Source organism: Filicampus tigris, chromosome 5 (genome assembly GCF_054856515.1).
Source record: "Filicampus tigris isolate MCC_2025a chromosome 5, RoL_Ftig_1.0, whole genome shotgun sequence".
Classification (NCBI taxonomy): domain Eukaryota; kingdom Metazoa; phylum Chordata; class Actinopteri; order Syngnathiformes; family Syngnathidae; genus Filicampus; species Filicampus tigris.
Window position 1 is genome coordinate 21663427 of NC_141221.1, and position 13568 is coordinate 21676994.

A 13568-nucleotide genomic window follows, 5' to 3' on the forward strand; every position below is an offset into this window, starting at 1 on the left:
GGGCAATTTAGAGAGACCAATCAACCTACCATGCATGGTTTTTTGGAATGTGGGAGGAAACCGGAGTACCCGGAGAAAACCCACGCAGACACGGGCAGAACATGCAAACTCCACACAGGGAGGCCGGAGCCGGAATCGAACCCACGACCTCTGAACTGTGAGGCGGACGTGCTAACCAGTCGACCACCGTGCTGCCATATATATATATATATATATATATATATATATATATATATATATATATGGCAGCACGTGTCTGTGCGCGCATATATACATATATATATATATATATATATATATATATATATATATATATATATATATGTATATATGAGCGCACAGACACCAATCTTAGGAGAGAGCTGAATAGAAATGCAAGATGAGTCCACTTCCAGTCATTGCCACAGGTTATTCATTTGTAATTCTCTACCATCCCCACGATGATGTTTGATCATTGGCGAGTGCAAGCAGGAGGTACAAGGGAGGGGGTGCTGGTAAGTGAATCATTGTGCTAGTTTCCTCAAACCAACTCCCCGAAATACCTACCCACCCTCACAATTGCTGTCACCCAGTATGAGGCCCCCTCTGGCCTGATGACAAGCCTAGCGTGAAACGCTTGGCTGCCCCCTTAAATTAGCAGTAGAGCCCCCCGGCGGCACATGCTTCTCATGACCAGCACACAGTGGGCCATCGCCAGATTCTTTTCATTACGACTGTGGCCTGCCAACCGCCTAACTCCCCTTACTTCTGCCTCCCAACACATCCTCCTCTTGCTTTCCTCCCATGTGCTGGCCGAAGCTCAGCACACAGCATCTGTAGCGCTCATCACTTTAACTAACAAAAGAGGGGTCGGCGTGTTGTTGGAGTAATAAGGACGCTAAGGACATTCTTGGGGATCAAAGCATTTTTGGAGACGATAGGTATAGTTGGGTTTATTTCAAGGATGTGTGTTTTTTGTCTGTGTTTTCATCGACGTCCTATCCGCAAACATGAACACATCACTCCTATTCTTCAAAATCTCCACTGGCTCCCCATAACCTCCAGAATTCACTACAAAATTGCACTCCTCACTCACCTCTGCATCCATGGCAACGCCCCAATCTACCTCAAAGATCTCCTCACCCTGCATACATCATCTCAGCACCTCCGGTCTCGTGGCACCAACCTCCTCCTCCAGCCCCAAACGAATCTCCAAACCATGCGAGATTGGGCCTTTAACTCAGCAACCCACCGCATCTGGAATGCCCTCCCTGAACAGCTAAGGAATCTTCAGCGTAACGACCGTTTTAAAAAGGCCCTGAAGACTTTTTTTGTTCTCTCAGGTGTTTAACGTTTAGCTTTTATTAAAAGGAAAGACCGCCCAAACATTTTATTTCCAAGAATGTGTTTTATGCAGGCCCACTAGTTTATTAATCAGAACGCTTTGTTTATTGTGTTTGTGGAATATGAGTTAAGCACCAAAATCTATCAATCTCAGGGAGCGGCCATTTTGTCACTTCTGTCGACTGAAAATGACAACACAGTTGCTCAGCGCTCAAGGAACGACCAATCCAGAAGTGACAAAATGTCAGTTCCCTGAGATGGCTAAAAACAGGTGGATTTTGTTCTATTCCATAAACGCAATATTAATCAGAATGATTTGTTGCAACTAGTGGGTCTGCTTAAAACATATGCTTGAAAAAATTATGTTTGGATTGACTTCTGCTTTAATACAGTTTTATTTTCTCTGATTTCATTGTTTTGGTGTTTGCCCTAATTTTTTAGTATTCTCTGTCGCACTTTTGAACTCCTTTCTACTGACCACTGTAGTATTCAAGGTCTTATTTGGTTTATGGTTTAAAAAGTGAACTGTGTCACCCTAATTGTCACTGAATTTATTGGCAAGTTACACTTTTGTTTTGATATGTTGTTCCACTACTTGTGAAGCTTACCACAACTGCCACCCTACCTATACTCACTCGGTAATGTAAACCATATCAGGGTACAAACTGCAGTTCAAAATGTTCCTTAGCTTAACTGAAGTGTATTGGTTGGTGAAAATGTGGTTTTAATTATGTCTCTAACTAACGTCTATATTGGCATCGCAGAGTCATTGAAAAAGAGAAATCCAGTTGAAGCAGCACAGAGAGTGAGAAAGAGAGCGATGAGGGTAGTAGCAGTACAGAGCGATGCCCGGAGGCTCAATATGTTTCTCGCTGGGCTACATCTGAGCTGTAGACGGCAGCTTGGGCCGCAGGGTAGCCTCGACTCACTCCATCAAACTGTCAGGCATCCAGCGAAGCTGCGCAGGGACACTCTTTCAGCTGCCCCCAGGGCCAGTTCAAGTCAACATCCCATTTCCTTGCCTCCTCGCCTAATTTCTCCTATGCCCGACTTAAATTTCCAATGCCCAGCTAGAGCACTAGGCCTGGGGCCATGTCAAAACAGTGGGAGCTGCTAAGGCTAGCGCATGTGCATCTGCGAGAGCATTCACCTCTGATGGGGACAGAGCTGCAGTCATACAGCCAGCAAAGACAAGAAAAAGCTAAATAGATTTTTTTGTGAAGATACAAAAGACATAAATCACTGTTTTCTTTTTCGGCCCACTTGTACTCTTTTACCTCTATCCACATTTTTGTTCCTCAGCTACATTATATTCATTATAGGCTTCCAAATTCCCTGTGCCTTTAAGTTCCCGGCCGGTTTCTTTGTCTCTGAGAGAAAAGCTTCTCCCAGCTCCCTCATACATCTGCCATTACAGTCTTTTTTTTTTTTTCTCTCGTCATACTCCTCTAAGGATCATACCAGCAGCCCAGCTGGTGTTGTCACTCCATCGCAGTGAGTGCTCAGGGACTTTATCTTGGGAATAAAAAGACAGTCCTTTAGTGAAGTAAGGAAGTAAGGCAACTCTCCCAGTTTACTTAGCCATTATGCTTGTCAGTCCGTCTGTACACTCTCCTGCCTTCTGACCACATATTTTGCATGGAAATCGAGCAGAGTTCTGCCAGGTCTCAGGCCTGTTTATAGGGACTCTGGGTAATGTTAAAGTCTAGTTTGTTTGGCCCCAGGTCAAGACTATATCCATCCCCAACTGGCTTGATTTACATGGTCCCCACTGATACTTTCCTTATGTTTGTTAGCTCCAAACCAGAGGCCCCTGTGTGTTTAATGCAAAAAGCATTTTTCGAAACATGGCTTGTCTTGAAGCCATTGCTCTGTTTGCAGAGCCAAAGTCTAAGGTCCCCAGGTCAAGTATGGTTTTATGTAAGAGCCTGCCGAGTCTTATTCTGCAGCTCAATATCCTTTCTATGAATGAAACTTGTTTTATCACTCATTGCCTCTGGAGTTTACAACTTCACTGGCAGCGGTGTTTGCAAAATCTAGGCCTTGCTTGTCTCACCCCAAGATAATCACATTGCTTCCTATGCAGTCTTTCAATGAGGGCTGTCAAGGGTCAAATGGTTGCACAGATTTGATCCTGTTAGCATGTCAATTTGCTTACTTGTGCTTTCAGAACCAATGGAGTCAAGTGCAACCACTTTATTTTGAATTGTCTTGATTTAAGTGAGCACATTCTTTTTGACGTGTGGACATCCCATATTTATAGTTTTACTTTTATTTTAAGCTGTTTGTGTTATGGTACTGTTATTCCAATGTTTTTAACTGTTTTATTAGAATAATACCTTCAAACAGAGACCTTTCCTGATATTTCAGACTTGCCAGATGCTGTCTTTACAGACTAACATATCTGGTTTTCCACCCCAACACAGTGACCACAGCCCAGTGGCCAGCATCTGTGTATCCACAGGTGGGAAATTGCTGTGGCAAATTGTTGTTCTCCCAAAACCGGACCCTTCCTCTAAATGGACCATATCGCCTCAGTTTGCATTCACTCTAGGAGGTCTGGATTTGCTAGGATGCTCTCCCTTACAAACAGAAATACTGTTATTTATGGACCTAGACATATGTCTTCCAATTGATTGACATTGGGTCTGATTTATAAAAAATCCCAAACAGCGGGCATTAAATTGCATGTTTGCTCCAACAGATTGTGTGCTGTTAATGGGTATATTGCATGCGCATGATCTACTAGGATTGTGATGTTTTGCTAAAATCTCAAACAGCAGACTCTGAATTGTGTGGTCACACACAGATTGTGCACTGTTAACAACAACTATGTTAATCCATTAAGGCCTAAAGCACCTTTCTCAACAGCTGCCCAAAACCTAAGGTCGCCTTTAGAATTACCCCTGAAAACCTGAAGTTCTCCGAGAAATTCAACACTTACAAAATAATTAATATCTCAGCTATTGTAGCAGACAGAAACATAATTCCAAAAGAATTAAAGGGCTTAGGCATGTGGCTTTCACACAGGCAGAATGTATTATTATTATTTACTGTTTCAATCGAAGATGTAAAAATAACGTGTCAGTGCAAGAGAAGCACTATTTTAATTTGAAAAAAAATCGTGTGGTAGTTACCATCCTCTATTCTGTTACAAAGACGTCAATATCGTAATTGTCTACAAACCATATCATATCACGTTCGACTGGTTCCACTGGTCGTGCACGTCGTCTATACGTATATCACTGCCGTTACTTGCTTTAATCAGAGCTCCCGGCGATCGACGGCGTCCACCATTAACCTACCTACGGCTCGAAAAAATTCCACGACATCCTCTGCGGTCTCGCGACAACGTCACGTGTATATTTTGATGCATTAAGTTGGCTAAGAGACGGAGAATTGGATTTAAAATGGACAGTGACTTATCCGCTCCGCCGGTTTGAAAGGTAGAAAGACGGAACAGCGCTTCCGGCTCTAGTGGTAGTAACGCGGTTATGCGCTCCCAGGCTTAATGGGTTAATGGTGGAGACTGCCATATTTAAAAGATGCAGTTTGTCTCAAGTTTGATAAATCACACATGTTAATCAATCTGCATTTGCATGTAGTCCTCCCATAACGCACAAAATGAACTGCAGACATAACCCTAACCCGGTTAGCAGATTAGCTTCCAGAGCTATTGTGTGGGCAATAAAGTTTACACCTGTGTTTGAACGTGCAAATCTTGAATAAATCAATCAGGTGTTGGCCTTTCTCAAGTCATTCTCAACTCCCTGGGATCAGTCAGACATTTGAGACATTCAGTGTTCTGTCAGAGTTGTCTGTTGTGACTCTCATGCATCTTTTTCTCAAATTTCTAATTTGTAGCATTCACTCTCTGGCCTGAATAATTGTTAGTGGATTGTATTTTTGGGGTGCTATGAATGCAACAGAGCTGAAAATAAGGAAACAGTTCACATTTAATGAAGACGGTATTAAAACTCTTCTTGCCTTTGTGCTTTTAACACAATCTGTCGAATAGTACAGTGTTTACACCGTCAAGTTTTCTTCATAGGAGAAATAATTCACTACTTAAAGACAATACAAGTAGTAAGTTATTTATATCTTTATGAAAGACCTAACAGTGACACTTCTGGCATCTTTTCATTTCAAGTGTTGCAGTCTGTATTCAGAGACAGTTTTTGGTGCCACTATTTGGAAATTGTTCATCCCGAGTTCTCTCTGTGTCCCTGTGGCACAACTGATGCCTGACTTTTCCTCAGAGTGTGAAGTGGAACTGTGCGATTAATTTGAACCAGTCACTTTAATGTGTTCAGGGATGCGCAACGCTTATTGTCTTCGCTGTACACGTCCATCAGAATCTGACAGAGAACATCAAGACATTCAGCCCTCCTTCTTACCATTACCCTTTTCTCCTCCACTCTTTTCAGAGATGAGACAACAGGTCACCATCGGGGCCTCGGGGTCTTGATCAAGACATGGGCATGCTTATGGCCAGGGTTGCTGGCGTAATAAATCCCCCGTATCCAAATTGTTGAAAGTTGTGCAAATGACGAATGCATTTCTCTGATTTGCTGGCTGAGGGGATCAGAGGGAATGAGGAAGCAAGCGAGTTTGAAGAGACACCCACGGAATCTGGTACCAGTATGTACAAGGTATACATTGGTGTATATATATATATATATATATATATATATATATATATATATATATATATATATATATATATATATATATATATATATATATATATATATATGTGTGTGTGTATATATATATATATATATATATATATATATATATATATGTGTGTGTGTATATATATATATATATATATATATATATATATATATATAGCCACAATAAGATACGGATCACAATACTTGGGTTGCGATCCAATATGTATTGTGATACTTAAATATTATAAAAATATATATTAAAAAAAAAAATGTAAGGCGTGTGTTTCCAACGTTTTAACGTAACTGTCACTTGACATTTATTCAAGTATTGAAAAGTGCATAAACTGTTCCAGTAACCATTCCTGATACACAGGAGTGCAATAAATAAAACTCGATTCACGAAGCTCAACTTTAAGGACCTCTAATGTTCCATAAGTATGTTAGAAAACGGGCAAAACATAAGATTGCATAATGCAGGGCTCTTCAACTGGTGGCCCGGGGGCCAGATCAATCCCACCAAGCATGTTGGTCCAGCCCGCGGAAGATTGCCAAAAAGAAGATACAGACGTTCGCCACATGTACACATCCTTATGTTACACACCACCTGGTGAGGTAGGAGGCGCTGGGGCGTTGTGCAGTGCTATGCCTCTCTACCGACAGTAGAAAAAGAATAAGGAAGCGACTTCGGAGCTCTTCTTCCTGCACGTGAAATTGAGGGGATTTCATAGCCGGAGAGGCGTGTTTATGCATGTCAATGGTAAAAGGTGGAAAATGATGCCCTTTCTTCCCATCTATCATTCAAGCAGGGGGCAATCAAATGTGTTTGGGGCTTATTCTATTGCTCTCAGCCATACCAAATAGCTCAACAAGGCAATTGCACAAAGCAATGAGAAAACAGCTCAAACACCACTTGCACCTAATCATCCCTTCATCTCCACAACAACCTTCTTATCATTAGCCGGGTTTACATGGAGTCTTGTATTCCTATTAGAAAGGATTCCAATAATCAAACAAAATGAAAATGCTCCATATAAACACCTCAGTTGGAATAGTCTGGAACAGTCCGAATGGAATTCTATTCGGATTCATAGGGTTCTATTCCTTTTGCAAATTCAAACGAGCGTCATGTAAACAGTTCAATCGGAATAGCCAGGCTGCGTCCGGTCTGCGCCAGCATCGATGTGCGCGATAGTTAATAGTTGGATAGCACGGCAGACACCTCAATACATCGATTAAATAGATGTACTGTATCGTTAAAGCCCTACTCACAAGGCATAGACGCTCCCAGCTTCACCGCTCCACTTTTCAGGGATCTCGTCCACTGAGCCCTTGCACTGATTGCTCTTGTTACTTAATTATACTTTAGGGCCCAACACACTGGCTACAAAAGGCTGATGTGCCTCCATTGACCCAGCTCCCACCCGTAGATCCCAACTCTTGAAGGGAGTGAAACAACATGAAGAGGGGTCCACTTAAATATGTTGCCAAAGGGACTCATCTGTCAGAAAGAAAGTGTTTTTTCACAGAGGCCTGTCCCTCATTTCTATCCGCTCAAATTGTGTAGTCCGCTGTGTGGTCCGGTGTGACAGCAGCTTGCTACGCAAGTTTATCGCATCAAGTTGTTTCTAAGTGTCTCACAGAGTTACCGGCAAAGATCCATCACTGACAAATGTGATAAATGGGTGTAAAGAAATGGTTTAATGTGATCAAACTTGAGAATTTTACTGTATTGGCATTTTAAATGGCAGCCTTCACTTTTTACTTTGTTTCAGATTCAGTCTAAAATGTTGGATTTTTTTCTGAATTTAATAACTTTCATAACTTCAGATAAGGTTTTTCTTTCTGTGAACATTTCAGTGCTGATGACCTGAAGACCTCAGTTATACTAGCCAAGACTACCCCTTTCAATTTCTGACTGAATAGAAGACAATTTGTCCTTTGACCATGGCAGACAAGACATATTTTTGAAAGCAGCCTTGTTATTAAGTTTCTTTAGCGTTTTAGAGATGTGAATGCAACTTAAAGACTGGTATTTGTCACAAGGTGGATTGTTAAATACCACACTTAATGGGCTCTAAGGACACAGACAGTGAAAGCTCTGTCCTTGAGATACTATTGTCCAATTCAAAAGCACAGTTAGAAGGCTAAATGACAAGCAGCCACTGAATGTGAAGTCATTGAACGGGCTCTTCATAAAAGAACACACTGTGTAGAATGATTCACTTTTTTTTATCTTTTGTATGTGTACAACATTCAATGTGTTACCGAAACATCATAATTGGTCTGTGCGGCTGCGTTGCTTTTGAAACGTTCATCCTGTGTCGTTTGTTCTGAAAGCTGTCAGTGAATAAGAGGTTGTACACCAAAATAACATCGGCATTGATTATGAGCTGCATGGGGAGCCTAATGAATAATTCCTTATATTTCCCGTGTCTGCTTCTTTTGTCTTATAGTGTGACAGTGAGAGTGACATCGACAACAAGGTAAGGCTGCTTTCTCTGTGTTTATGCACCCGACAAAAAGTCATTTGGAAGTGAAGTGAGAAAGGAAATCATAGTTTGGGGGAAAAAAAGATGAGGGAATAGGCATTCTGTCAATCTTACCGCTGCTGATAAATTTGCAAGAGTCAAGAATATGATGTGATAAAATGCAGGGCTGTTTTTGAGATGAGCATTTTTGTGTATAAAACAATGTGGATGTTTTTTCGTGTCACACATCCCTAAGTAACTTGGAAAGTAAGAACAGCTTACATGAAAAGTTTGTATTTCTTAACTTAATATGTTGCCTTCATTTGTACTTGAATTAGTGTATATGATAGTCTGATAGTCTTATTGTACAAAACTGTGCTATATGAAGAACAGGTGGTGCCGATTGGGCATTCGCGGCAGCACTGTGGAGTGTTTCAGATTTGACACTTGGCAGGATTTTTTGCCTTGGTTGCTCTGAGTCCCACTCTGCCTCGCTGTCGTATGGTATGGTCACTGCTATGTGGATGACTGTCAAATCTATGTCCCGCTTAGCAAAAAGGATGCTTTATCTTTAAGTTAACGTAATAGAATGTAAACAAGTAAACAAATCCAGAACTGAGATTTCATTACAATGTCAGTGAAAGGGAAACTAAAATAGATACATTTAGATAAGATTAACTGCAGTTTCAATGACTTTTTAAAGGTTGTAAAAGAGGGAGTACATATATCCAAGTCGTTCCAAAGTTTAGGGCCTCTGAAAGAAATATTAAACTGATGGTAAGATGCCCAATAAAAAGGTAAATGAAAATTGCTACTATGTCTAGTTGAGTAAATATGAAAGCCAGATGAAAATTCAAAGAAAATGTGAAAAGTGACCGGGAGAGCTTGCACACTGTAGATGGAATGGAAGTACTTGATCTTATGATTGGGTGATATCGAATATTTCCTAAAAAGAAGCGAAGAACAATCACATGTGCCAGACAAAGAAATCACTCTCAAAAATGACTTCTGGATTAACAGCAGTTTGCTCAGATATGTTGGATACGTTGACGCCCAAACAATATTACAAGAATGGAGATTTTTTTTTAAAAACCTAACTCTAATGCAAGGTTACATGAGCAGACGGATGGACCAGGGGATTAGCCTTTTTCAGAATACCAAGATTTTTGATTGATCTTTTTGTTACTAGATTAACATGATAATTCCAGGTGAGACAGTTATCCAAATCTACACTCAAAAACATAGTGTGAGGTCCTCGTGAATCTTCCTAACTGACATTACAATTATTTTTGTATTTCTTATACATTTCGTAACTGTTCAAAGTAGGGATGGGAATTTCAACTAATTTGCCCGCCGACTAGTCTCAAATTTTATTTGCGACTAGTCGACTAGTCTATAAGCAAGAAAACTTGAAATTTAATACATTGAATTCAAAGTGTAAAGTACAAATGTTTTGTGTATTTACAGTAGGGGCTATTTCAACCCAAACATTTAGGACAGTTTGTTAATTTCAATTCTATTGATGTAACAACAACTGACTGACTGAATAAAAGTGAACAATTGAAAGAGAAATACATTTCTGATACATTTGCCAATGCAATGCATGGCATTTATTATGAATAATGTAATGAGTAATGGTACCGATTCCCAGTCCAGCAGGGTCTCATTCGCCATATGTTAGGTGCATTATCATGCACACAGGCGACGGCTCTATTTTCTAGTGCCCATGTACCCATGACACTCCGCAGGAGAGCAGCCAAGTTTTCAGCTGTATGTCTTTCCTCCAAGGCGCTGTCCGAATTCTGAAGAACACAGCTGCGGAGATGTCCTTCGTCCACATACGTTATACACATTATAGTCATGTAAGATTCGGTGGCTATGGACGTCCATCCGTCTGTAGTTAAGGCATTGGCCACATAGCTGAGCCGCTCAAACGCTCGTAGTATCTACTCTTTCATTTGGCTTATGGCTACTCTCGAGTTGGGGCGTTATTATTTTGCGACTTGGCACCACGTAGCCTACTCAGGCTCGATATACAGCATAAATTTTTTTCGAACCGTTTGCCCTCAAAAAAAGAAAGCGGCAGCATATCGCGTCATTTTACAAATTAGTTGGGTAATCTTTGCTGTGCGGTGAGCATCGTAGCGCCTGGCTGGAACAAACGCGCTCATGCTCGTCTGCCTGACACCGCCGCCATCGACCTGCAGGTTCTCATAGAGATTTACTTTGGATGTGGTTTCTCATCGCTCCGAGAGAGTGGTTGTAAGCGAATTTAAGCTTACAAAGCCTCCAAACGACCTTGTTGTCATCTGCTAAATCAAAATACTGCCAAATGATGCCGTTGTTTTTCGTTGTAGCTTCAACGGAATTTACTTTTCTTCCCCAAACTTAGTGTCTCCGCCCCCTACTATGTGTCCGTGTGGGCGGGGGGGAGGGGAGCAATTTTCTCTCTTGGTGCACAGCTTGTTTACAGAGGCAGAGGCGTGAGGAACAAGATGCGTGATTTTTAATGCAGCGTTTAACCGACTAGTAAAATACTAAACGTTTAATAAATCGTAGACGGTTAAACGGTTAGTTCAAAGTAGGATTTGTAATACCTTTCCTATATAATTTATTTTTCTTTAGTGATCTTTTTATAAACTCATCTGTAATCCAAGGTTTCCCTTTTGATGAGTTACTCTTGTTTTTGAGGCTGATCAAAGGAAAACAAGTCTTTATAATTGAATTACAAAAAAGTAAACATAACTGACAGGCCTCATCAACACCATTTAGCTGTAGACATTGAGGACTTAAAGGACTCCAAATTTAGTTAAATGTATTTTACTAGATTTTATATACTAATATAGTATATATAAATATTGTTGTACATTTATGAAGGGAGGCACAGTGATCGACTGGTTAGCACGTCTACCTCACAGCGCAGAGGTCGAGGGTTCGAATCCAGCCCCGGCCTCCCTGTGTGTTTGCATGTACTCCCTGTGCCTGGGTGGGTTTTGTCCGGGTGTTCCGGTTTCCTCCTACATTCCAAAAACATGCATTATAGGTTGATTGAACAGTCTAAGGTGTCTTTAGGTATGAGTGTGAATGGTTGTTTGTCTTTGTGTGCCCTGCTATTTGCTGGCAACCGGTTCAGGGTGTACCCCGTCTGCTGCCTAAAGATAGCTGGGATAGTCTCCAGCATGACCGCGACCCCCGTTAGGATGATGGATGGATGGATATCCATCCATCCATCCATTATCTATACCGCTTATCCTCACAAGGGTCGCGGGGCGTGCTGGAACCTATCCCAGCTGTCTTCGGGCTGTAGGCGGTGGACGCCCTGAATATGTTGCCAGCCAATCGCAGGGCAGGATGGATGGATACATTTATGAAATTTGGTCTGAGAGTGATATGAATTAGTACCGCTGTTATTCCCTTGGTATGCATAATCTGAAAAATGGGATGATGGTCAGAAATGTCTGATATCAATAATCCTGCTGTAATTTAAAAATCAAAAGAAGTAAATAGGATATTGTCAATAGGTGATGCTGAGGGTGTAGTAACATGAGAGGGCTTAAGAATTGGTGGAAAAAAATTGGTAGCTTTGAGTGCGTTTATGAAGTCTCACTCTAAAAACACTTGGGTTAAAAATAACACAATGTTGGGTCAAAAATGGACTGATTCACTACTTGGGTCAATTTGACCCAACTTTCTGAATTGTTTTAACAGAAACAGTCCCAAAAATGGGCTGTTTTGTACAAAACAATGCAATGAGGTGGGTCAATTTTACCCAATTAGCGGATTGGTCCATGTTTGACCCCAAATTGTGTTATTTTTACCCAACTCTTTTTAGAGTGTGGTAGATGATGATTCACTCTTAAACAAATCAATGTTGAAATCGGCAAGAAGTAAACGCATTTTATATTCCTTAGTTATACTATCCAAGATGGAGAAAAGTGCCTCGTTAAAGTTGCATACGTCAGTGTCCGGTGGTCTTTGGAGATAAACAATTATACTACTTTTCCCATGCGAGGGATTGAAAGAATGGATTTCAATATACATATACAAAACAATACAGTTTTGTATATTTGTGTTTTCAAGATGCACACTCAGCTCCCCACTTTTGGTAAATAGGAATATATACTGTAGCAAGACAGTGAGGCAGAAAGTAGAGATTGATTATATCAAGTTTCAGAGAATGCCATGACTGTGAAGGAATGTGACAGAGTTGATAAATATATTTTAGGTTGTTGTAGTTTTGGGTTTTTTGTAAACAATGAATATTTAAGTGCAAGGTAGAAAATGTATCCAGCTCAGTATGATGTACTAAGTAGGGCATTATACTTCAGAGAAGTAGTCACAGAATTGGTTTTGCATTTTTGGAGTTAGAATTATTTGGGTTAAGAAAATCGTCATAGATGCATAGATGATAGCTAAAAAAATAAATAATAAAAATAATTTTAAAAATTGCTCCAACACTCTACCGCAATTTGCCATCCAGCACCATACTTTAAGAACGAAATAAATCATTAGGTATACACCAACATAAAAATGTCCTTTCGAAAAATGTGTCCATTCTCGACCTCTAGCTTGGACTGATACAATCCGTTTAAAATGTTGCTATTGAAACTAATCTCGAGACCCTCTAGCTGATCAAGAATGCCCTTGCACAAGCTCTTGCACAAGATAACACATCTTGCCATGTAATTTTATTGATTGTTCTCAGTATTAGATATTGTGTTGCATCCTATGACGTATTGACTATATGTAAATCAGATGAGAGTGAACAAAACAGACAACAATGAATGAATAATAATTGCTGCAAAGGTAGACAATCCGGCAGGATTCTTGGGTACTGATTAATGCAAGGGCTACTAGTTTGATATACACTTCTTAGGCTACTGGAAATTGAATGTCAATTATTCATACTATGACTTCAAATAACGATTGTTTTTGTCATGGGCAAAACTGACTGATTGTTTTTTTCCATAAATTGATTATGATTCATTTACTGGTTCAGTTTGTAAGATGTCAAAAATTGGGAAAAAATTATAATGTTTTTCCGAAGTAAAAGCAGATGTTTGCAATGGTCTTGTTTTGATAATACACAGGAGATTATCTG

The 13568-nt window shown here is 40.3% G+C and overlaps 1 protein-coding gene across 7 annotated transcripts in view; it reads left to right on the forward strand.

Annotated features, from left to right (window-relative positions):
• The window catches only part of fbrsl1 (fibrosin-like 1), a 330172-nt gene that overhangs the window by 208448 nt on the left and 108156 nt on the right, over positions 1-13568 (forward strand). For all 7 annotated transcript variants that reach the window (XM_086031613.1, XM_086031617.1, XM_086031615.1 and 4 more), the window contains one exon: positions 8453-8482. In XM_086031613.1, coding sequence (XP_085887739.1) covers positions 8453-8482 — 30 coding nt within the window. The remainder of the gene's footprint in view (positions 1-8452; positions 8483-13568) is intronic.